At 34.9% G+C, this 26,283-nt stretch overlaps 1 protein-coding gene across 2 annotated transcripts; it reads left to right on the forward strand.

The window, feature by feature from the left end:
• The first annotated feature begins 2,621 nt into the window (after positions 1-2,621).
• On the forward strand, positions 2,622-22,312 carry LOC120144862 (pyruvate kinase, cytosolic isozyme). 2 transcript variants are annotated; one of them, XM_039158825.1, is made up of 5 exons: positions 2,622-2,632; positions 12,318-12,322; positions 19,712-20,004; positions 20,762-21,223; positions 21,496-22,312. In XM_039158825.1, the coding sequence occupies exons 3-5, from the start codon at positions 19,747-19,749 to the stop codon at positions 22,306-22,308; spliced, it is 1,533 nt and encodes a 510-aa protein (XP_039014756.1). In that variant the 5' UTR covers positions 2,622-2,632; positions 12,318-12,322; positions 19,712-19,746; the 3' UTR covers positions 22,309-22,312. The 2 variants fall into 2 exon arrangements, with proteins under 2 accessions (XP_039014756.1, XP_039014757.1); XM_039158826.1 differs by lacking the exons at positions 2,622-2,632; positions 12,318-12,322 and adding an exon at positions 19,330-19,437.
• Positions 22,313-26,283: the final 3,971 nt, after the last annotated feature.

Genomic DNA, 26,283 nt, shown 5'->3' on the forward strand with positions numbered 1-26,283 from the left:
AAAAAAGGCCACATGGAGCGTAGCTCGTGTGGAGAGCGTGCGCGTCGAAAAGAGCTTTCCGGATTAGGGTCTTATGCGCGATTCTGACACCTGTAGCCAAAGTTATGGCCAAAAGACTGAAACATACTCAAAACGACCCCAATGAGGAACATGTCACAATCAATTCCCGCCTTTGCGCTGATCTGCCAACTCATGGTATCTCAGCGCCATCAACGTGCAATCTGACAGCTCAGCATCATCTGTCTCGGATCCCCCTGCATCAAGAATAAATAAAATCTTTACACTGAGAAGTTCCAAATTAAGATATTTACACTTTACAAAAATGATAAAGACTGCTCTACTGAAACTACGATTCAAATAGATAATAAAATTTACAAATATACATGCCCTTTCAAAAAACTCTGAGACGTACTCTGAATCTGCACTGGTCTGAACTGGGTTTTGGTTTATCTACTAACCTGACCACGGAAACAATTCGAAGGCTGAGCTAACTAGCTCAACCACACACTAATAGCTAAAACATACTAAGTGCATATCACTAAAAGACAAGCTATCAAGTCTACTGATATGATCTTCTTAGTGAATATCCTTGTGATACTCACTCTCTACGTTATTGTAGACATTATGGTGTAGTTGAGGGATTACTGCATCTCGGAGGTCACGCCCTCTAGTCTACTAAGATATGTCCCCTATAATTCTACATTGGACACTATACCCCTAACCAACCCACCCCTTGCGAGTGTCAAGCCTCGGCCTTAGTTAGTCGGTTTTAAAGGCCTTGTGCCCTACCTAAGGATATATCCAGACTACATCTATACTTAATACTCCACTAGCTTTTCTAAAGGAACTCGGGTGTCTGAATCATTTCCCGAGCATCAAACAAGGCTAGTCTTATTTTGTCCCTAATTATTTGGTTTCTACGTTTTATTAAACATTAATATTGTTCCACTTGTAGTCTTATTTGATGATATAAAGAAGTGTTGGGTACCTTGTATCTAAATCCCTCAAAAACTGACCTTTCTGCCCAAAACAGACTGAAAGTATCAATACTAGCCAAGAGTATTGATACTCCTGCAAAAGTTTTGATACTTTATATAAGTACCGATACTTTTAAACATTTTGTTCTGCCTAGTTTCGATACTTTCTGGGAGTTTCGAAACTATGACCCAAAGTTTCAATACTTCTACCCAGAAAAACTCATTTTTACCCCAAAATGAAGAACAAGTATCGATATTATCCCTATAGTATCGATATTTTACCTACAAAAGCCATAAAACAAGCAAGAAAACATCTATTTTTCAAACCCAAAGATCCTAGTGAGGTCCCCAAACATTCTTGAAGTCTTATTTGATACTAAGAGAGTATAAATAAGGCTTTAATACATACTAAAAACATAAAACATAAAATCTACCATGAAAATATACTAAACATGCTTAAACTAAACTTTCAAGCTAAATCTCTTTCAAATGATTCTACAACTGGTATGGAAAATCTAATAGTGTGTTACATGGATTCTTTGGATGCTAGAACATTTTTTGAATCAACTAGGGATCCACTCTTCCTTTTTCCTTGGCTTGAACTCTCTCTTCAACTTCTTTAATTTTGTTTCTTCAATCTAACTTGAAATATTACCTTGGTTTGCTAATGAGAATGAAGCGGGAGAAGAAAATGGAAGAGAAAATGAAAGAGGAGATTTTTTTAGTAGAGTTTTCTGGAGAATGGGAAGGTTTATAACCTTAAAATAGGCTACGGGTAAATTGTTATCTAGGTCCCTCTCCTTTCTTATTGAATTTAAAACTATCACTAAACTTAACTCTTGGCCTACCTTAGTCCCAATACCCTTTCTATATTTAATCTTTCCTTTTCATAAACATTTCTGTTAAATGTAACTTTCTTGTTCATATCTTTCAGCATTGTTTTGAATGTGATTTTCCGATTGGTTTTCTTTAAGGATGATCTCTATGATGGACCCGTCTAGAAGCAGGGCTGCTCGTTGGCTTCGAGTTGGTATGCTCAACCCTTAACTTTTGATTTTTTTTGCTTATATCTTTTCAAACTTTTCCGTTTCTTGTTGTCGTGGATGATTATTTCAGTAAATATTTCAAAGTTTAAAGAGGCTTCTTTCAATGCATAATGAGACTAGCATGATATAGACGTTCAGCATTGTTGTTGGAAATGAGCTATAAACTTCTTCTGTTGAAAGAAACATGCTTGATGAGGGGAGAATGCTTACAATTTGCTGCTTTTCTGTTGTTTATTGATAGTTTGTTACATCTATCATTGCTTTGATCAAGGATAGACCGATACAGGGTGGCAGGGGACAGTCGCCCCTGAAAATTTTAAATTATCATATATTTTAGATATTTTCTTTGTATTTTCTATTGATTATATGTTTTTGCCTCCAGAATTTTATAAGTTTGTCTCTCCCTAAAATTTTAGAAGTTCGCTCCCAATGAGAACATCTCTGTCTTTGATGCCTTCGAAAACTATATGATTATGGTAATTTGCTATATATATAATCAAGGGTATGAAATTTCTGTAAACCCTTTCCAGGAAGATTTGTCCCTGGTTGTTACACTCTTGCAGTTTCAGAGGCACATCCAGAAGATATGCAGGCATGGTTTCTTCATTAGTTTCTTTTATTTCCTAGTGTATTAGACTATTAGTATGGTAGACATTGCTGTCTTGGTGTGATCTATTCAAGTCTATTTTATCATTAGATCTATGATGATAATGTTCTGTTTCCTCTCTCCATTATTTGTGTGTCGTCGTCTCTGCAAATCGTACTGCCATACTTGGAACAAGTTCAAAGTATTTGCTTGACCTATGTGCTATAAATTTGATGATTTTGGTGCTGGCAATTGGAATGCTGAATTGTTGCCTCAAGCTATCTTTCTGGCGTATATGATGAAACCACCAAGGAATTGTTATTGTATCAAATTTTACTAGAATGCAGTTCAACTATAATACATATGCTCAGAACCGTTTCCGTTTATATCGAAGTTAGTTTGTTTACTAAAGTTTCTTCTTTGGAGTTGATTGCTTTTTTGGTTTAGGAAATCATGCGATTAGATATATTGTCAAAATCTTCATTCACAACTTTCTCTATTATTTTCTCGAGAATCAAACGAAAGGTTTATTTTCTCTTTAAATGTAAATATCATTTGGACACATATTATACATGGACAGACTTAAATTGCATTCATGCGTGGGACTATTAAATTTTGGAATCTTGTAACGGATCGCATTCTACCTTTGTCATTGGACAAGACTATTTAAAAATAATTATAAAAATATCAAAATAGATTAAATAATTTCATTAAATTGAAGCATTTAACTATTAAATTATTATCGGTTAAGCCATTAATCGTAATATCACACACATACTCGCAAGTAGTTGCTTAAAGTGAAAACCTCAAGAAAAAATACCGGTCCCCCTAACCACTATAATTAATAACGTCATTTGATATGTCTATCTATTTATTATAATAACATTTTATATTATTTGCAATTAATTATAAAACTATCAAAATAGATTTAAATAATTCCATTAGATTCACACACGAGACCTTGAGACCTGTGGTGGGTATATTATGTGTTAAGTGGTGGGCCCATTGTGTAGCATTTTCCTATTTTTCAACACGTGTTTGTGATTATTAATGCAATTTTGTAGCTCTTAAAAGGCAAGCAAAATGTAGTGAATAAAGTAAATTATATCAATCCGAATCAGTTAAATTAGTTTTTTTATAAAAGCTATTTTATGTACTATTTTAAATTTATTTTATTAAATAAAAATATATAAAATCCAAATAATTATGATTTTTTTCTTATAAATTTAAAATTGAATAGAATTAAATACACTTAAATAGTAATCAAACTAAATCTAATAAAAAATGTAACTGATATCGAATCAAGCAATGTAGCTGAAAACCCGGTTAGTTAATTGACGTTGTTTCATTGGTTTTACCTTTTAACCATATTAGTAGGGAATGTCTTAGGAACGGCGGGTTAATAAACGACTAATATACGGTGTTACCTAATATATTAAAATATATTTAATAAATTTGGTTTAGCGTTACCGGAAATGTTGACTAATAATAATGTAGTATGTTTAAGTCATGAAGAAATATTAAAAAATTGTGCAACCGGCAAACTTAACTTGTCGGTTCGTGTCGATCCAAATTAAAAATGTATCGATCCACAACGATATAACAGGTAAAAATATGACAAAACCAGTATTGAAATGATAAAACCGGTAAAGCGGTATCGAATATATTTAAAGTGTCGGTACTTTAATATAAGGATCGACACTTCGTTAATTTAAAAGAGAAGCAGTTTTAACGCCTATAAAGTGTCGATACTTTCAAAAAATATATCGATCAACAACGATATAACATGTAAAAATATGATAAAACTGGTATTAAAATGATGAAACCGGTAAAACGCTACCGGATATATTGAAAGTGTCGAAACTTTATATAAGGATCGACACTTTGTGAATTTAAAAGAGAAGCAGTTTTAGCGCCTATAAAGTGTCGATACTTTAAAAAATGTATCGATCAAACAACGATATAACAGCTAAAAATATGATAAAACCGGTATCAAAATGATAAAACCTGTAAAATGATACTGGATATATTAAAAGTGTCAATACTTTCGTAAGTACATATAATAAATTATCGATACTTTCAAAGAAATATGTAATTATCCTTTCGAAAGTATCGATACCTGACATAAAAGTATCGACACTTTTGTATTTGTATCGATTAAATATAAATAACATATCCGATGAAAATATAAAGATCATAGCTAAATATCCTCTGAAAATAGATAGAACAGACGAGTTTTTGAAATCGAAGCGTAATTGTTGTTGCATTTCAGAAGGCGTTTCTAAAGCGAAGTTTGTTTGTTTGTTGCTGCAGTCGAATCGAAAAGTATGTTGTCGAAACCCTAATTTTTTATTATTACAGTAATCGCGATAGGGTTTTTATGTGTTATTTGGGGTTTTGGAGTAAAGAAGCATTTGGGACCGATTGCAGGTAGAAAGTGATATTCAAGGAAAAATATAAATGTTGATACTTTTATTAAATATTATAGGTAGAAAATGATATTATAGGTTGTATAAATGTGCCGACATATTTTGTAGTGGCCATTCAAATTCTTTTGAAGAAAACCGTTTTACCACAAGAGTAGTTATCTATATTTGAATATTGAATAAAGTGTATGTAACAAAATAATTTGATTTGCGTAAACTGATATATAAAGGCCAGGAAAAATGGAGTCAATGGGTTGGAAAATTTTTGGTGGCGCATATGACTTTGAAATTGAGGCCGAGACTCGAAAGCAACCAAAGGGTGGATATATGTACTTCTAGTACGTATCAATGTCTTTTTGTTATTATTGTTGAAATGGTAATTGGATTAAAGTATCGATAAACTTTAAATTGATTACAAATTTTAAATGTTGACAGTATGGCCGAATGCAAAAGGATGAAGGAATATGGCACACAGAGCGGTTCGGTATATAAAATGAAATTGACATTGAGTATTATTTAGTGTTAATGTATTGATTAAGAAACGTTTATGTTTAATATTAGGTGACAGAAGATGTGAGGTCCAAATGGAATTCGATGAGTGATGCTGAAAAGGAACCTTACATCACACAGTCAAGGAATGATAGTAAAGAATACAAAGAACGGAGGAAAACACATGAAAATAAGGTATTCATTAAACTTGTAAATACGTTGATACAAAATATATAAGAACTATAACATTATATATTGTTAAAAAATATAGGAAGTGTCGACAATATGCAGTATTAAAAGGGTGAATTCATTAATTAAACACCTTAAGGAGAAGGGTCAGTTGAATGTGCTGGGAGAAATAGGTTTTGGATCGTTGGTAGGAGTAAGGGATCGACCTATTCGGAGGGAATTGTGTCGATCCTTGATGGCGCAATTTGATGTTAGACAATGTATTGCTAAGTATGGTGATTTTTCATTTCCTCTCGGGATCCCATGTGCTGCAGCCGTATTGGGGGTAAAAAATGAAGGCAAAAGTGTTGTAGAAGTCTGTAAGAGTAAGGACTGGAAAGCACTTGCCTCCAAATATAGTTTGAAGCAGAAGGTGACATATGCTGAAATTGAAGAGAAAATAAAAAGTGGATTTTACGGGGGGGATGAGCTGAAGGCCAGAGTTCTATTATACCTTGTCGGTATCTTTCTTTGTCCAACGGGTAATACGTCAATGAACAAGGAATATATGAAGCTCATTTGCGATGAAGGCTTGAAGGGTGAATTCAATTGGGCTGAATATATCCATTCGAGATTGATTGAATCAATAATCACCTTTAAAAAGGGCAGCCAGAGATACCTCAAAAGGTGCATAGCAATCTTATAGGTAAATGAGTTGAATAACTTTTTTGTGTTTTTATATAAAATGATAGTATAGTTATTATATAAAAATATAAATTTTATTATAAATGCAGGTTGCACTGTTCGATTTTTGGTCGGGCTGTGAGGCAGTGCCAGCTTATGAAAGAACCGGAGTGGCACGCATCCGTGGATGGGGGAAGGAAGAGGTGGTTAGAGTGATGGTGAAGTTGAAGTTGGATAGAGCGAAGAAGCAAGAAAGGGTAATAAATGTAATTAAATAATATTAAGAATATAATCAATGTCTTAATATTGTAATTTAATTTTGAAGGTTATTGGCAAGGATGTAGAGGAGGTAGTGGAGGTAGAGAAGAAGAAAGGAGAGATGGTTGTATTGGGGGATGACGGTGAGGGAAAACAGAGTAACTTCGACATTTTGATGTCTGAATTGGTTGATATCAAAAAAATCCAATTTTATATCATGCAAAGACAATCAATAGTCGAAGAGAAACTTGATAGAGTCGAAGATACACTTGAGAGTCATAAGGGGGTAGTGGAAGGAAAAATAGATGGAGTGGTGAAAGAAGTTGAGGTGTTGAGGGGTGAAGTGGTGAAAGAAGTTGAGGTGTTCAGGGGTGATCTTAAGATGGTGACGGGTGAAAAAATTGAGGGAGTGGTGAAGGAGGTTGTGGAATTGAGGAGTAAACTTACGGGGGTAAAGGGGGTGGTTGATAAATACTTGGATGAAGGAGATCAATTGAAGGGTGAAATAAAAGAGATGAAGAACTATGTAGAGAAAAAATACGATGAACTGAAAAAATATGAAGAAGAAAAGAGGGAGGAGGAACAAGAAGAGATGGAAGAAAAGAGGGAGAAGGAAGAAGAAGAGATGGAAGAAATGAGGAGGAAGGAAGTCGATGTCATTTATACACCGGAGAGTGTTATGGCAGGAGATTTGGATTCGGAATGTCCTGCACCCCAGAAAAAGAAGCAGAAGATAAGTTGAATAAAATAAAACTTAATTTGTTCTTTATTATGTTGTTGTGACAAAAATTTGTATGCAAAATTATAGGTTGAAAAAACGGATATTCCAAGCGGAATTGATGACATCGAAGCTGCAATTTGTGATTATTTATGGAATAGTGAGTTAGAATCAGGGTAAGTGAAATATATTGCTTTGTGAGTGATATTTAAATATTTCATGACAACATATTAATCCTAATGATTCATACAGATATTCTGTAATCTCAATGGGAAATCAATTCGCTACTGTATACGACGTTGCAACGTTGAAGCCTACGGAATGGGTTGGCAGTGTGGTAAATAGAAAGTATAAAATGTTAAAACTTATTGAATATGTTCTGATTGTGTAATTAATTTTGTTAGGTTATTGATTTGCTCGCCTGGACAGTATGCTATGATTCTCAAAAGTCACTCCGGAGGATTGACTACCTTCCATACCACTTAGCGGTGAGTTAAATTAATAAATGGAGATAAGTAGTGTTATAGACGGTAAATTAATAATGTTTGTTGCGTAATTGCAGCATCAGGCGTTGGATGCCAATATGAAAGAAAGTGTTGAGAGTATTGCTACCTTCTGGGGTCCCATATTGGATAACTATGTGAAATTCACCGACTGTGAGAAGGTAAGACACCATACCAATTGCAAATGTTGTTTTCGGATATAGAATGTTGAATTTTGTCAAATTGGGTGTGAAATTTGTTGCAGATCATAATCACAATAAACTACCATAATTCACATTGGTATCTGTTGGTGTTGGATATGGTAGATCGTGTTGCAACAATATATGATAGTATGTTTACATCTAAAGCAACTAAACAGAGAGTGAAGGATGCTAAGAGATTGGTATGTATGTATGTATGAAAGGACATTATGTAAATTATAATGCATAACTTTTTTGGATCATAACTTCTTCTTTTTTAATGCAGATTAAAATATTAGATTTTTATAATAAGAAACGCATTTGGGTTGAATACTGTGGATCTCTAGGAAAGTTTCCCTTGAAAAATTTCAAATTTCTGGAGCATAAGAAGAATAAGCAATTGAATGGGTATGAGATGTTATCATAAATAAAAAGCTTAATTTATGCAGGATTCATCATAATTGACATGTGTGGTTTTCAAATTTTGTAACAGACATGATTGCGGCATGTATGTGATGATGTGGATGGAATCGATCGGTTCTACAGGGGCAACTGGTGATTTTGTAAGTGGAAAGAAAAAATTCGTTTGTGGTAAAATTGTTAAATGTCGTAGATTGAATCATGTAGTTTACAATACTTAACGTTTTGACAATTTGAATATAGGTTGTTGGAGAGTGGGATCGATCGCGAATATTAAACGATCTCGTAAGCCACAATCAAAATCAACGAAGACAGGAGATAACAAAAGCTGCCATGAGACATAAGAATAACAAAAGGATGCAATGATGTAAATGTAGGGTTAATTTTGTATTAGATTTATAATTTTGTATACGATTATAATTTTGTATGTGAATGTAATTATGAATGAGATGAGAAAAGTTAGCAGTAGGTTGTTGTACAGGACATGTTTCTTATACACATTAAGAGTCATGTTGATACTTACTATATATGGAGATTGTTGTCTGTATTATACCAAATGTCATCATGTGCGAGACTGAATAGCCATTCCATATTGAGGGTATGTACAATAACTACAAAATTAACTTTAAAGCAAAAGGTAAATTTACAATATGACAAACAGGGTGCAACCATAAAGTGTCGATCCATATATAAAAGGTGTCGATCCCAGAAACATCGAAACCCATAAGTATAATGTAATAGGTAATTTTTCAATCTAACCGGTATAAGTATACCAGATTTATTAGAAAATAGGTGTAATATATGTATCGACACTTTTTTAATTTTGTGTCGATACTATTGGTCCAGAATGAATGGCAAACAGTGTGCAACCATAAAGTGTCGATCCATATATAAAAGGTGTCGATCCCAGAAACATCGAAACCCATAAGTATAATGTAATAGGTAATTTTTCAATCTAACTGGTATAAGTATACCGGATTTATGAGAGAATAGGTGTAATATATGTATCGACACTTTTTAATTTTGTGTTGATATTATTGGTCCAGAATGAATGGCAAACAGGGTGCAACCATAAAGTGTCAATCCATATATAAAAGGTGTCGATCCCAGAAACATCGAAACCCATAAATATAATGTAATAGGTAATTTTTCAATCTAACCGGTATAAGTATACCAGATTTATGAGAGAATAGGTGTAATATATATATCGACACTTTTTAATTTTGTGTCGATACTATTTTTAAATATCGAGTATTTTTCCCCCGTTCATTATATTATATATAGTATACAAACTCTAAATCGACAAACCCTAAACTTTTACTAAAGGCAAGCAGGCAGAAGAGAACTCTTCCTATCCGAAGAATACTAGCGTTATCATAACAGTGAAGATCAGATATTCAGGTAAATGTATCGATATTTTATGGGTTTGATTAATTTCTATATTGGAGTTTTTTTCCTGAATGTTTGTGTTCCAATTGTAATAGCATCCAACCAAAATGGCTCCAAAACGTCAGCGTCAGAAGCGCGGTCTTTCTCAATGCTCTTCTTAACCCAGTTCTTCTCAACCACAACCTCCTTCTGAAATAAACGATTCTTCTGAGGAAATCAGGTCCTTCGAAACTCTGAACATTAGATCCGATATGGAGAAACAAAGATGGAAGATGAGTTTTAAAGTAAGGAAGATTCGTCCTGAACGTGTCATTGACCTGGGTTTCTTGTTTGATGATAAATATGCATTTAGTTTTAAATCCACATTTAAATCTTGGGGTTGGCTTGAATTCCTTGGTGTAGAACCAAAATATTACCCCAACCTAGTTAGAGTCTTCTACAACAATGCTTCCTTACAGCACGAGCCTAATAAGACTAATATAATAGGAATTAATACACATGTCATGGGGAAGGATATATATATATCTCCGGAAACTATTGCGGAGGGTTTAGGTGTAGCGAATAAAGGGGATTCAGATGAAAATGATGTAGATTGGTCTACAATTAAACGGGTTGCTAGAAATAGCCCAATTCACCTAGATGTAGAGTCGAGAGTGTTTCACAAGATGCTCACATGGTATATCCGGCCTAGTGGGGGAAAACATTCAACGCTTCGAGACAGCGATTATTGGTAGATAGCAGAGTATAAATCCAAATCCAAAACGGCTCCAAACATTGCTAAACTCATATTTAATACAATTGTATATATGGTCACAAAGGGAGCAACAATTTCAACTTCACTACCATATGGATGTGTCATCACCCATCTGTTGAAGAAGAAAGAAGTTGATTTTTCGCATGACGCCCCTGTTCGATTAACCCGTAAGATTGACATGTTATTTATTAAAAAAGCGGGATATGATTTTGTTGAAAAACTCGGTTGGAAGCGTGTCAAGGAGGTCGGATTATATCAAGAGAGGGAGGAAATATACCCCATTGGCCATGAAGAAGAGCAACCAATTGGAGACGCAATGATGGAAGAAGCTCCAGTTGTAGAGGATGTCACAATTAAGACCGTGATGGAATACATGGTCAATTTTTGGGAGCATATTGATTCCCTTGTGAGTGGAATGCGAGCCGATATTTCATCATTGCGCGATGAAGTCTCCATGTTGCGTGACGAATTATGTCAACGACATCAAACGAGTTAGGTAATTCAACCCTAATTCATTATTTATGTTTCTAAGCATTTACACATTTTGAACTGTATTGTATTTTCTTTTAACAGGTGTGGACAACCAAGCGGTCAATGAAGATGAAGATGACGGTGAAGATGACGATGATGATGATGATGATGATCCAAACAATTATATCGTGTCTGCAACGCCGCCTTCAAGAAAACTTTTAATTTTTGATCTCAATGGTGTCCTTGCCTACATCCCAAGACTCCCTGCAGGTTTTAATTCTATTCTTTTGTATCCATTATTTTAACATATAAGCGTATAACTTTAATCTCATTTTCTTCATGTTGTAGATGTTGTCCTCAGAACATGATTATTTGAATTTATGCAATTTTGTGTCGACAATTTTGTTGTTGCCCTTTGGTCTTCAAAGATGAGGTTAGAACATGTTTGGATCAATTGAATTACTGTAGTCAAAATCGTTAATATACATTTGAATGTTAACATTCAAACTTGATTACAATCTCAGGCATAACGTCGACCGTGTACTTGAGAAACTACCTTTATTTTCTGAGCATTTTCTATTCGATTGGGTAAGATGAATGTCATTACAGTTTACTGACTTTTCGTTGTCTATGATTCCTACATATTTATGTTCGACTGTTTGTGAACAGGATCAAGCAAAATGCAAAACATACGATAATGTTACCTATTGTAAATATCTCAATGATGTTTGGAACGCGTGTCCTGATTTTAACGAGCTAAATACACTTTTGGTCGATGATTCAGCGAAAAAAATGATTTATAATCCGGTAAGTTGCATTTATGCAATATATTTTTCCAGTTGAACATGTGTTCAGACATTGATTATTTTAACAACTTATGTGTTTATATAGAAATACAATTACATATGTCCACATACCTTTCACGTTGATTCCCATTTGAACGATAATGCTCTAGGTATGACATTCAATTTATTCATGCTTATGCGGATTTAGTTAATTGTTAGTAAAATTGCACCTCATTAGTTTGATAATTGAAATTATTTATGTATGTCCTCAGAAAAAGGCGGAAACATACGAGAGTATTTGGAAAATTTGTTGAAGGCCCCTAATGTTCCGGACTTCGTTAGAAATAACCCTTTTTCATCGAATTAATTTCGTTTGTCGGTACATTATTTGAACATTGTTGTGTATGTATCTTTTGGTTTGATTATATTGTATGTATATTTTCATTAATTATTCCATATTTGAGTCTCTGTATACATATACATTTGAGGATTGTTGAAATATCAATACTAGTTATTAATGTATTTTACATCTGGTTGCAAATGTATCCAAACTTAAAGTCTCCCATAAAGTGTCAATCAATATATAAAAAGTAACGACCCCAAAAACATCGGAACCGATAATTATATTGTAATGGGTAAATTTTCATTATACCCAAAAAAATATCAGTATAAAGTGTCGATACCTTTTCAAAAAGTGTCGATTGAAAAAAAATCAGAACCCATAATTATAATGTAATAGGTAATTTTGTAATATATCCGGTATAGATATACCGGTTTTATGAGAGAATAGGTATACAACCTATATCGACAGCTACTTTATGTCTAGAATGAATGAAAAAAATATCGATGCCTTTTCAAAAAGTGTCGATTAAAAAAACATCGGAACCCACAATTATAATGTAATAGGTAATTTTTTAATATAACCGGTATAAATATACCGGTTTTATGAGAGAATAGGTCTACAACCTATATCAGCACTTTTTAATATTGTGTCCATACTTTTAAGTAACGCGGTTTTTCTTCCTTCATTCAATATTTATATGCACATCTTATACACAATAGGAGAGGAGTCATGTTGATACTTACGATATATGGAGATTGTTGTCATTCCATTCCGTCTTCGAAAAAATCAGTTGATGTAGGTTGTGTGCTTGTACTCAAACTGAGCTTGACTTGAGGACATGTTAGTTTGTTATATCCCTCACCGTTGCAGTACCCACATCGCCTAATTTTCTTCTCGACCTTGTTCTTTGGCACTTCTTTTCGCTTGCGTTGTTTTCGTTGAGGGTCACGAACATTGTTTACTACAATGCTCTGGTTGACTGAATCATTCAAACCAAATGAGCTTTCTAATTCTTCTATTAGTTTTTTCATCTCATCTCTTGCGGTTTTGAAAGACTCGTCTATCTTTGATGCAATGTAGCATAACCTACTTGACGTTGAACGTAGAGCAGCGAACATTGCCATCTATTCACTTCTGGAGACACATTCATGTCAACATAACTGGGTGCAGAAGCCTTCGCATCATTAGTCCACCTACTTTGAATCAAAGTCCCGGGCAAATATGTGTAATCCAAGTGCTTCAAAATGTGAAGTTGATGGCGACACGGAAGTCCAACGGTCTCGAATTTTTTGCAGGAGCAAATTAGAGTTTTCGTACGAGAATTAAAACTAATTTCAAATTTCCTATTTTTTTCTACGTACTTTGACAAAATATAATGTTGACATTCATCTGATAAGGACTTAATCTCTGCCTCAATCCGGTACAATGTCTCCCGTATAAGTTCATCTTGGAACGCACGAAAAGATTCGCGGGTAAAAATCGCAGCGGAATGCCTTTCAAGGTCGACCAGTTTTGTGATCTGGAAGGGCTTCGTATGGGAATTTAAGTAATCCGCTTTCAACTCGTTCATACGCATTCTACTAATTCCATCTTCAATTGCACGAACAACATCTAAATATATCTTCTTGTGTTTCAGTGCAATCGCTAGTGAAGCATTCATAGACTCGCACCTTTGTGTTGAGCGAATATTAGCAAAGAATTGACCGGATAGGTATGCTTGTGCCCATAAGTGTCGTGTATTTCCCTTCTCAATCACCCATGGATTCTTTTGGACGTTGAATTCTGAAACAACCGAACACCATTGAATATCAAATTCCTCGGTTGTCCACCAGGAAGCCATGCATTTTGAGAATGCTGCTGTAAACTTTGGGTCACCAATGTTAGCTTATGCATTGCGAGAAAGATGCCAAGAACATAATATGTGCTTAGCATAAGGGATAACAGATCTGATAGCCCTCTGTATTGCCCTATCCCCATCGGTGACAACTGAAATAGGTGATTTATTCATCATGGCTTCTAAAACATTCTGTAGCACCCACTCGAAAGATTGAGACGTCTCGTCAGCGATTATGGCAGTGGCAAACACAATTGTGTTATGGTGATGATTGACACCGAAATAGGCATAATTGGTCGACCATACAAATTATCTTTGTACGTTGTGTCGAACGTAATTACATCATCGAAGCATGTGTAATCCGATCTCGATGTAGAATCCGACCAAATAAGATTATACAATGCCCCCGATTTGTCTACCGAGTATGTCATAAAAAACCCGGGATCATCATGTTTCTTATAATCAAAGTAGGCAATAAGCGCATTCACATCCCCATCGACGATTTCCTTTGCTTTACCTCTTTGAAGTGCATTGTAGAGGTCTTTATGTGTAAATCCAACATTATGATAGCCCCCTGCCTGCTGCGTTAAATAGTTCATTACTTGTGACGTGCCAACACTGACCTCTTTCAATGTTATTGCCTCATCGATATCAGCCTTACTTATAGTTCTATTAGAACGCATAAATGGTGTCATAGCAGGTGTGCACAATGCATGATTATGTTTCTGATCAGACTTACTTATAACCCACTAATCGTTTGTATTTGTTGCTGTAACTAAGACTCTAGCCTTACATCCTGTTCTTGTGACTGGCGTATGAGCACGTTGACGATCAACAGTATTGACTTTTGATCCCGAAACCCTTCTTTGGAACAACAAAATTCTTGTGTCTTCACATTCCCTTCCACGTCAAGCCGTGTTGTTCCCTTACGTGCACTAAACCCATGTTCCCGTGTGAATCCCTTGTAAAAGTACCAAGCTTGATCACGTGAACAGAAGAGATGACCAACCAATATGTCAGATTCATCAACATTATGTACTTCATGGCATTCCTCAGTTGGCTTAACATTGTCTACATCAGTATGATCCATGGCAAAAATTTTGTTGTGCAAGTTCAGTGGTCCCGGAGTTGATGGAGATGTAAGCAAAGGTTCATTTTGAACATGTTTCAGTCGTGCTGCTTTCAATAGGATGTGGTATTGGTAATGGTAGTTAAAGGGTTGGTACAACATTAAATTCGCAGTACGTATTTATGTATGTGCAATAACTACCTAAATATGTGTCAATACATTTTTTACCTAAACATATTGTTAAATTTAAATTGTAAATAATATTTTATAAAATATCATAACAATCAAATAATTTTTTGTTTAAATGAAATTATTAAATTAATATTATTGGTGGAAAACATGAAACACTATTAAAAAAAATTGAAACATAAATTATATAACTTAAAAAAAAGTATGGATCCTTTTTATAAAAAGTATGGACACTTTCAACATATCAGGTAAATTTTACCTTTTTTAAAAGAGAAGAAGTTATAGCGCCAATAACGTGTCGATACTTTATAAAAATGTATCGATCCATAACAATATAACATGTAAAAATATGACAAAACCGGTCTCGAAATGACAAAACAGGTAAAGCGCTACCGGTTATATTGAAAGTGTCGATAATTTATTATAAGTATCGACACTTTTGGAATTTAAAAGAGAAGAAGTTATAGCGCCAATAAAGTCTCGATATTTTATAAAAATGTATCGATCCATAACAATATAACAGGTAAAAATATGACAAAATCGGTCTCGAAATGACAAAACAGGTAAAGCGCTACCGAATATGTTGAAAGTGTCGATAATTTATTATAAGTATCAACACTTTTGGAATTTAAAAGAGAAGAAGTTATAGCGCCAATAAAGTGTCGATACTTTATAAAAATGTATCGATCCATAACAATATAACAGGTAAAAATATGTCAAAACCGGTCTCGAAATAACAAAACAGGTAAAGCGCTACCGTTTATGTTGAAAGTGTCGATAATTTATTATACGTATCGACACTTTTGGAATTTAAAAGAGAAGAGTTATAGCGCCAATAAAGTGTCGATACTTTATAAAAATGTATCGATCTATAACAATATAACATGTAAAAATATGACAAAACCGGTCTCGAAATGACAAAACAGGTAAAGCGCTACTGGTTATGTTGAAAGTGTCGATAATTTATTATAAGTATCGACTTTTGGAATTAATAAGAGAAGAAGTTATAGCGCCAATAACGTGTCGATACTTTATAAAAATGTATCGATCCATAACAATATAACATGTAAAAATATGACAAAACCGGTCTCGAAATGACAAAACAGGTAAAGCGCTACCGGTTATGTTGAAAGTGTCGATAATTTATTATAAGTATCGACACTTTTGGAATTTAAAAGAGAAGAAGTTATAGCACCAATAAAGTGTCGATATTTTATAAAAATGTATCGATCCATAACAATATAACAGGTAATAATATGACAAAACCGGTCTTGAAATGACAAAACAGGTAAAACGCTACCGGTTATGTTGAAAGTGTCGATAATTTATTATAAGTATCGACACTTTTTGGAATTTAAAAGAGAAGAATTTATAGCGCCAATAAAGTGTCGATACTTTATAAAAATGTATCGATCCATAACAATATAACAGGTAAAAATATGACAAAACCGTTCTCGAAATGACAAAACAAGTAAAGCGCTACCGGATATGTTGAAAGTGTCGATAATTTATTATAAGTATCGACACTTTTGGAATTAATAAGAGAAGAAGTTATAGCGCCAATAAAGTGTCGATATTTTATAAAAATGTATCGATCCATAATAATATAACATGTAAAAATATGATAAAACCGGTCTATAATTGACAAAAGGTGAACGCATATAGTGTCGATACATTTATAAAAAGTATCGATCTAAAAAATATCGAAACCGATAATTATAATGTAATATGTAAATTTGCAATGTTACCAATATAAATATACCGATTTACTTATAAAATAAGTCAATATAAGCGCTACCTATTACATTATATAAGCGCTACCTAATATGTTATTGTACTTAATAATATTTCCGGTTAAATACCTATTTTATTATATAAGCGCTATCTATTACATTATATAAGCGTTACCTAATATGTTATTGTACTTGATAATATTTTCGGTTAAATAATATAACATAACCGATCTAAATTTTAACCGGTCACTTATTTAACCGATCACACTGTATATTAACCATTTTTTAAGCGCCTGACAACATAACTACCTCATATTAGCACGACGGGTCCAATTATTGTTCCATACTTTTTATATCATGGTTTAATTTTTCCTCCAGTCCCTTTACTCTTTAAACTTGTAAAATTTGATTTCTTTGCTTCTGATTTTAGGACTTTAATTCTCTACTTATTTAATTTCAAAATTGAAGACCGATTGATAATATTAAATTTAAATATGAATTAATTTGTTTAATTAGTAATATTATGGGTAAATTATACTTGCGACTACTTAATTATGAAAGATTTTAATTTGATCATTAATATTTTAATTTTATATTATTATTTTCAGGTTTTTCCATATTAATAAAAAGATATCAAGTCTCATTATTTTATTGGTAGAAAATAATTTGTTAAAAGTATTACACTATAAGTGACGTCAAACTACCGTTAGTCGCTTAATAAAATTTATTAATTGAATCATTATTTTATTATTTTCATAAAATTAATAATTATTCTGTTACTTTAAATTTAAGGATCTGTTGTTGTTCTTCGAAATTACGAGTTCTAACACTAATAATTATAGTAAAGTGATTTAATAATTATTAAATTATTGATAATATTTAGAATAAATATTATTTTATAATCATTTTAATTGAATAAAAAAACTAGTGGAAAGAAAAATTATCAATACTTCTATAATTAAATATATTAGCTCGGAAAACAAATAAAGCTTAAGTAGAACATAGGGGAAAAGTAAAAAAAACGAAAAACAAAAAAGAAAGAAAGAAAGAAAGAAAGAAAAGAAAGAGTAGATGTACTTTTGAGCTCTGTTTTGAAAATTAGATCGGATCGGTCGGTTTAATCGGTTCAATCGGAAATTATTGTTTAGTTCGGTTCAATCTAAATCGGTTAAACCGTTATTAGTGAATCGGTTAGAACCGCTGAACCGTTCGAACCAGACCGGCTAAAAACTGGAAAAAACCGGGAAAAATCGGGATTTTTGATATCTTTTTTTTTAAAAAAATTAAACAAAACAACGTCGTTTGTTAAACGAGCCAAGTCGAACTCGAGTATTGCTGAGCTCGACTCGAACTTGAAAACTTTAAAAGTAAATTCAACTCAACTCAAACTCACAAGCTAAAAATTATCAAGTTCAACTCAAACTCGAAATATAATATTGAAACTTGAACTCAAAAAAAAATTAGAAGCTCGATTGAAGCCTAAAATTCGAGCTTAATTGAAGTGAAAGAATAGTTCACTCAATGCTCACCAAAAGTCTCCATGATTTTGAATGTCAAATTACCTATATTATTTATAGAAGTTAGTTGTGATGCGCTTCTATGTTTCTGTGAGATGTTTTGTTCTTATATTTTTACTCTTTAGACTTTTGGGATGTTCTTCTATGTTTCTTAGCCATGTGTCATTGTTTTTAAAAAAAAAATTAAACCAAACAATATCATTTTGTTATGATTTTTTTAACTCCAAATTTATTTTTTAATTGTAGTTATATAATTATATTTATTATTTAATATGTGTTATCTTAAATATTATGTTGTAGTAATTTGAATCATTTTTCATTTATTATGGTTTTAATTTATATATGTTATGAGTTGTTTTGAATATGACTTGTGATATAAAAAATTATTTTTTATTAAATATTTTGATATTTTTATTTAATTTTTTAAATAATTATGATGTCGTCCGATTCTTTCGACCGGTCGGACCAGTTCAATCGATTGAACCAATAAACCGACATGACCGGTTCGCTAATCGGTCCGGTTTTAAAAACCATACTTTTGAGGCGAAGCAAATTGCACTGGGGGAATCGATTGGCGTTGCCCACAGAGTCGGTGATCCAAAAACGATGGGAAACGCCCATTGTTATAAAACCACCGACCCCACCGCCATCTACTCTTCCCCATCTAAGAATGTGGTAAAAATGGTCGATAAAAGTAACACATAGCACTAAGGTCTCATCTCATCTCATTTCATTTCATTTTGTGCTCTAGATAGCACACAACGGCTTTGTGCCATATGCTACAACCACGTGTCCTTACTATTCCTCCTCCAGTTCTTCCTATCACACTACAAATCCCACCACCACAACCACCCACTGTTCTCTTCTCCAAAACCCAGATTCCCCCCTTTTTTGTTAAGGTATCTCATTGTCAGTCTAAATGAACATGCATTTTTTTGTACTTTGATTTCTGTTTGCTTATATTTGTTTTGATTTGATTATATATCCCAAAACCCATCTCTGTTGTTGTGATGTTCCTCATCTGGCTAAATAATCTTCCTGAACCTTGGGTACTTCTTTTCAACGGACAACGATTCACTTGTTTTCCTTGTTCTTCTGTTTTCTGCTTACCGTTTTCTTCCCCTTCTTTTTTTTTTCTCAACGTGATTTTGATTTGTTTGATAATGAGTGCAGGTATTGTTGTTGAGTAAGTGAGCCAAACAAAGGAAATGGCGAATATAGACATTGATGGGATCTTGAAGGAGCAACCGAATGACGCTCGTATCCCCAAAACCAAAATCGTGTGTACATTGGGTCCAGCATCACGATCAGTGCCGATGATCGAGAAGCTGCTGAGGGCGGGGATGAACGTTGCTCGCTTCAATTTCTCTCATGGCAGCCATGAGTATCACCAGGAGACCTTGAACAATCTCAGGGCTGCTATGCATAATACCGGCATTCTCTGCGCCGTCATGCTTGACACCAAGGTTCCTTTACCCTAATCCATTATCTCCCTAGTTTTCCGGTTTTAACATTATCTGTGTCCTTTGAATGGAAAAAAGGGGCCATATTTAGTAAAGAAATCGTTTTGAGACATTTGACAAATTCCGGACCCTGAAATTTATGTTAGGGGTAAAGACTCAGGAAGTTATATTAAATATTTAATGGGTACGGAATTATAAAATTTTAAGGGTGCTAAATTGGATCATCAATGTACGAAGAAAATATTTATACTATTTAAGGATTTGAAATTTCAGAGGATGCGCCCGCACCTTCCAGTACCCGCTCCCATACTTGATTCTGAGCGCAGAAATTATCTAAGTTAGTAACCAGGAACGGCAATTTGGATTTTTGTTTGTAATGTTTAAAGATGTTTAAACATAGTACTATGTTGCAGTTGCAGCTACAGTATCTTGCGGACATTATGAAGTGATTTATTTCCTAAAAATAACTATGTTTCTATGTTGCGGATAGGGTGTTGCGGTGACCTTGAAAAATGTTACTATGAGGCTGCAATTTAAAACTGAGTTAAATTAAAAGGTTACAGACTCTTGGTTCTTCTTGGAACAGCCATGTTCGGCTGTCAGACACGTCGATATGACATGCATCCTAGACTTAAGCCCGAGTTTGGATAACATAGGTCATAAGAATGTATGGGTTTTATTTTGTCTTTGTTTTAAGGTGGTTTGTTTTCCATTGTTGAGGTGGTAGTTTGTGTTTTGATTGCCTTTGTTGTTGTTGCAGGGTCCTGAGATTCGAACTGGATTCCTTAAGGATGGGAAACCTGTTCAACTTAAGGAGGGCCAAGAAATTACTGTAACTACTGATTATGACATCAAGGGAGATGAGAATATGATCTGCATGAGCTACAAAAAGTTGGCTGTTGATCTGAAACCTGGAAACACCATTTTGTGCGCGGATGGTACGATCACACTGACAGTGTTAGCCTGTGATCCTTCTGCTGGAACCGTGAGATGCCGCTGTGAAAACACTGCTATGCTCGGTGAGCGGAAAAATGTCAACCTTCCCGGTGTTGTGGTGGATCTTCCCACACTCACAGAGAAGGATAAGGAAGATATCTTAGGATGGGGAGTTCCCAACAGTATCGATATGATTGCTCTTTCATTTGTGCGCAAAGGGTCTGATCTTGTTAATGTTCGTAAGGTTCTTGGTTCCCATGCAAAGCAGATTCAATTGATGTCGAAGGTATCTTCTTAGTTTCACCTTTGAATCGTGATTATCGAGAAGATTCTATGTGGTTTCTTTATGCAATGCCATCTTAGGCTGACATATTTGTGCCAATGAGAAGCAACTTAAGTTCTCTTAAATTGTATATTATACTGTGCTAATGATGTTTATAAATTTCCTAAACTTATATGCCATTGGTTGCCTTCTTTGACATTGCTTTTCATCGGCTATGATGAGTTGTGTTTCTCATTTTAGACTAACAGGTACTATGTTTATTGTGATTCTTCTAGGTTGAGAACCAGGAGGGTGTCGTCAACTTCGATGAGATCTTGCGTGAGACTGATGCATTTATGGTTGCACGTGGTGATCTCGGAATGGAGATTCCGGTGGAGAAAATCTTCCTAGCCCAGAAGATGATGATATACAAGTGTAATCTAGCAGGCAAGCCAGTTGTTACCGCCACTCAAATGCTTGAATCTATGATCAAGTCTCCAAGGCCAACCCGAGCTGAAGCTACTGATGTTGCTAATGCTGTCCTCGATGGTACGGATTGTGTCATGCTCAGTGGTGAGAGTGCTGCTGGGGCATATCCGGAGCTTGCTGTAAAGATCATGGCTCGAATTTGTATCGAGGCAGAATCCTCCCTTGACTATGATGCAATCTTTAAAGAAATGATCCGATCAACCCCACTTCCGATGAGCCCATTGGAAAGTCTTGCATCGTCTGCTGTACGAACAGCTAACAAGGCTAAAGCCAAACTCATCGTCGTTCTAACTCGTGGTGGAACAACAGCCAAGTTGGTTGCCAAGTACAGACCGGCCGTTCCAATCCTGTCGGTGGTTGTCCCTGTATTGACAACTGATTCATTCGATTGGACCTGCAGCGACGAACGGCCGGCAAGACACAGTCTGATATATAGGGGCTTGGTTCCTATACTGGCAGAAGGCTCAGCAAAGGCAACTGATGCTGAATCCACCGAGGTTATCTTGGAAGCGGCACTGAAATCAGCTACGGTGAAGGGGTTATGCAAGCCCGGGGATGCCGCCGTTGTACTTCACCGCATCGGTGCTGCTTCAGTTATTAAGATATGCATTGTGAAGTAATGATATTTTAGAGTCTGCAGCTGCATCTACTGATGAACTTTTAAAATGGCGTTTTGTTGCTTTCATGATCTTGTATGTTCATTCAAAATTTACTCTAAGCTGAAACTTTATTAGCGGAAAATCCTGATTGTATGACCGGAAACATATTGGTGGATTTTTATCTTTATATTTTGGGTTAACTACACTGAGCATCGTTTTATTTTCAATTTGTCTTATTTTGGTCATTAATTTTGTCACACCCCTAGATTTTTATTTAATTAAAGTTGTAACCAAGGAAAAAATTGAGGACAAAATTGTAAATTTTTAAAAGTTATAGCTCGATTTTGGAACTTGTGGGAAGTTCAAGGACTTAATCTTGAATTATTAAAAATGGGATTAGGGTGGTTGAGGGGCTTGAACCCTGACCCTAGGGTCATGGGTGCCTATGCCCTAGCCACTAGGCTCGGGTTATATACCCAAAACCAAATTCCCCCAGTGAAATACTTAAAATTCCTAAAATTTTCCCTCAAAAAAGATAACCCGATATAACTCCGTCCTCAATCCATCGTCCACCGTTTCGCCTCGTTCCGGCCATTGTTGTCGTGCTCGCTGCCATCAACAGATCCAATATCTTCCGCCGACTCAACCCCGACCTCCCACGACTCCGTATCAATCGTCGTTTGTTGGGAATCGAACGATTTGAAGCTTCGTTGAAACCCAAAATGCGCGTGGGCCTTGATTTTCCTCATTTTCGGTTATTCCAGCCGCAATTCTACCTCACATCGGCCACCGCTGCACTCCCCAAACGATTTCGATCAAAACCCGACCCATCCCGTCGCCTAGTGTTACGCCGTCGTCGTGGGTAAGCTCGGGTTTATAGTTTGGTTAATTTTCTTCCGATTTTGGCATGATTTTGATTAAATTTTGATTGTAATTGGTGAGTGCATCAACAAAGAGTAATCGATCGTCGGAAAAGCCCTCGTTGTCAGCGTCTCGTGCCACCACACGCCGCTGCGTGCGCTTGGGGGACAGTTCTAGTTTCTTCTAGAACCGGCCCAACTCGGTCTGAACCGAGTTTATTTGACCCGATATGAGGTAACCCGACCCGAACCGTTAATTTTGACCTGACCGTTGATCGTTGACTTTGACAAAAAAGTCATTTTTTTTCGAAAAGTCATATTTTATGTTTTTCGACGTCCTCAGTCTGAATCCAAAGTCCATTTTGCCAAATTCACACTCAGTAAGCCGTTTTTCATTGTTTTATCTTCGGATTCAATTTGGTTTCTCAATTAAGTTCACCATCTGACGTAAATTCGGTAGCTATGTATCCGAGAAATTATTGGACGTTGAATTCAAGTTCGAGAGTGATCGAATGGAGATAAAATGTTCGATCAGTGGAGCATGTAAATTGAGGTAATACTCTACTACCTTTTGTATGCTTTTCGGAACACATTGATAATTGGAAAATGCATGAATGGAAATAATTGGTCTATGAGGTGTATTTAACTTTCATTAGACTTAAACTGAATATGGAATAACGGTAGAACACTGTAGAAGACTCAGACTGCTCCCCAAGGAAATTGGTAGATTGATCGAAAATAATTTTAACTCCATGAATTATGTAATAATAAATTGATCTCAGAATCCAAAAATTCTGATTTATTCCTTTAAAGGTTAAATGCGGGAAATACATGATTAAAAATTATGAAAATACCCTTATGAGGTAAAAATGCCCAAAATACCTGTTGAAAACATTTTTGTGTTTTGACATAACAGATTAAGTTTAAATTAATTTTAAGATTTTACAAATGATTTTCTAAGTATATTAGATTTAATTAATCGAATATCAAATTATTACTCAAAGTCTTTCAAGTTCAAATTCAAACCTTACTAAATGTGTAAAATTGTGTTTTATACTTAATATATTTTTGAAACAATTTTCACAAAGTATTTTGAACCAAAATCAAGCCTAAAATCAATTTTTCAGAGTGATGCACCGATGCACCAATCCATGCATCTATGCACCATGAATTAAATTGAACATAGAATGCATTTCATGCATCGATGCACATACCATGCATCGATGCACTGAGGATTTTATGAAAACATTGAATGCATTTGATGCATCGATGCACCAGCCATGAATCGATGCACTCTAGCTATTTTGAAACATCAAATGCACTTGATGCATCGATGCACTCTTAGTGCACTGATGCACTAAGGGTCCAACGGTCAAAATATTTGAATTTTACACTGATGCACCGATGCACCATGGGTATGCATCGATGCACTGATGCTCCCAACTGAATTTATTAATTGTTTTCACACTTAAACGTCTATATTGACTCCACTAAGCTTCCCCAATGTTCAGAATCATTTGAAGGTGTATTTAAACAAGCTTAGAAACCATTGATAAAAAACCAGAAACAAGAATCAAGAGAGAATCAAGAGATAATCAAAGAGAAAGCATCAAACCTCAGTTTGAGCATTTTCAGCCTCTTCATTCATATTCATTTTTGCTTTCAAGAACACTTATTGTGCTCAATTGTATTATTCTTGAGTGTTCTTTCTTTGTTTTAGAATTGTGCAAACATCTTTCCTTGTGAGGATTTTCTTGTAAGTTTACAAAATTTGTATTGTTCTCTTTGGGAGAGAGTGTTCTCAAGAATTTGGGGTATAATTCTTGAGGGATTTGTAAGGTTACTCTTTGTCCTCAAAAGAAAGAAAAATTAGTGAATTTGTGGAAATCCTTAGTGTGGATAGCTAAGTAGTGGACGTAGAGTTTGGTTGAGAAAGTCACCTCTAATCGCTGCAATTACTTTCAATTTTCTGCAAAAGCTTCCACCAAATTTTAATTGCCAATTCACCCCCTCTTGGTCGATTCCATCGATCGATTAACTCAACAATTGGTATCAGAGCCTCACTCATTTGAAGGTTTAATCGCCTCTTGAGTCGATTCGGGAAGAGTTACATTGATTGTCAAGTCATCAATGGCCTCTACTTCAAATGTCGACTCCGGTCTCGATTCGATGCCCGTCAACAAGCCTCATTTCTTTAATGGAGCTAACTATGCCTATTGGAAGAATAAGATGATGTATTTTATTCTAGAAAGTGACATGGGAGCATGGAATGTTGTAGAATACAGATATATCAAGCCTCTCACTCATCCAAGATTGTGGAGTGAAGGAGAGACAAGAATATTACAGCTCAACTCCAAAGCAATCCATATCATAGTTTGTGCTCTTGGGCCAGATGAATATGGAAGAGTTTCATCTTGTACAACCGCCAAAGAAATATGGGATAAACTACAAGTCACTCATGAAGGCACCGACGAGGTAAAAGAATCTAAAATTAGTCTTCTAACACATAGCTATGAAAATTTCAGGATGAAACCAGATGAAGATATCAAAGCTGCTATGACGGATAGATTCTCAACGATTGTCAATGGTCTCAAATCATATGGAGAGATCATTCCAAACGAAAATCTTGTGAGGAAGTTAGTTTACTCACTTCTAAAATCATGGCAATCTAAGAAGACTGCAATCATCGAGGCTAAGAACCTAAAGTCCTTAACTCTTGAAGAGCTAATCGGTTCCCTCCTCACTCATGAAATGATGCTTGAAGATGAGGTGGACCTCGATAAGATTGACGAGACACCAAAGGAGAAGGAGAAGAAGAAAAACATTGGAGTTTCTCTCAAATCCACAAAAGATGAGAGTGATTCGGATGAAGATGACGATGACGAGGAAATGTTATTGTTTTCCAAATGGTTCAGAAAAATGATGAGACCTTACCGAGGAAGAAAATTCAAACGAAAAGAAGGCCTAAAAAATGAACCAAAAGAGAAGGGACCCTATCATTTGCTATGAATGCAAAAAGTCGGGGCATGTCAAATATGATTGCCCACAATTAAAAAGAAAGGGTCAATCAAAAAATAAGCACAAGGCTCATGTGGCTACATGGAGCGATGAAGAGGGTTCTGATGAAGAGGAACAA

Source organism: Hibiscus syriacus, unplaced genomic scaffold (assembly GCF_006381635.1).
Source record: "Hibiscus syriacus cultivar Baekdansim isolate YM2019G1 unplaced genomic scaffold, ASM638163v2 tig00110890_pilon, whole genome shotgun sequence".
Classification (NCBI taxonomy): Eukaryota; Viridiplantae; Streptophyta; class Magnoliopsida; order Malvales; family Malvaceae; genus Hibiscus; species Hibiscus syriacus.

Excerpts from the sequence above, each read along its gene's own strand:
- LOC120144862 (XM_039158825.1), top strand. The coding sequence starts at position 19,747 with ATGGCGAATATAGACATTGATGGGATCTTGAAGGAGCAACCGAATGAC. Across the intron at positions 20,005-20,761 it reads CCGTCATGCTTGACACCAAG|GGTCCTGAGATTCGAACTGG; the intron begins GTTCCTTTACCC and ends TTGTTGTTGCAG. Across the intron at positions 21,224-21,495 it reads AGATTCAATTGATGTCGAAG|GTTGAGAACCAGGAGGGTGT; the intron begins GTATCTTCTTAG and ends TGATTCTTCTAG.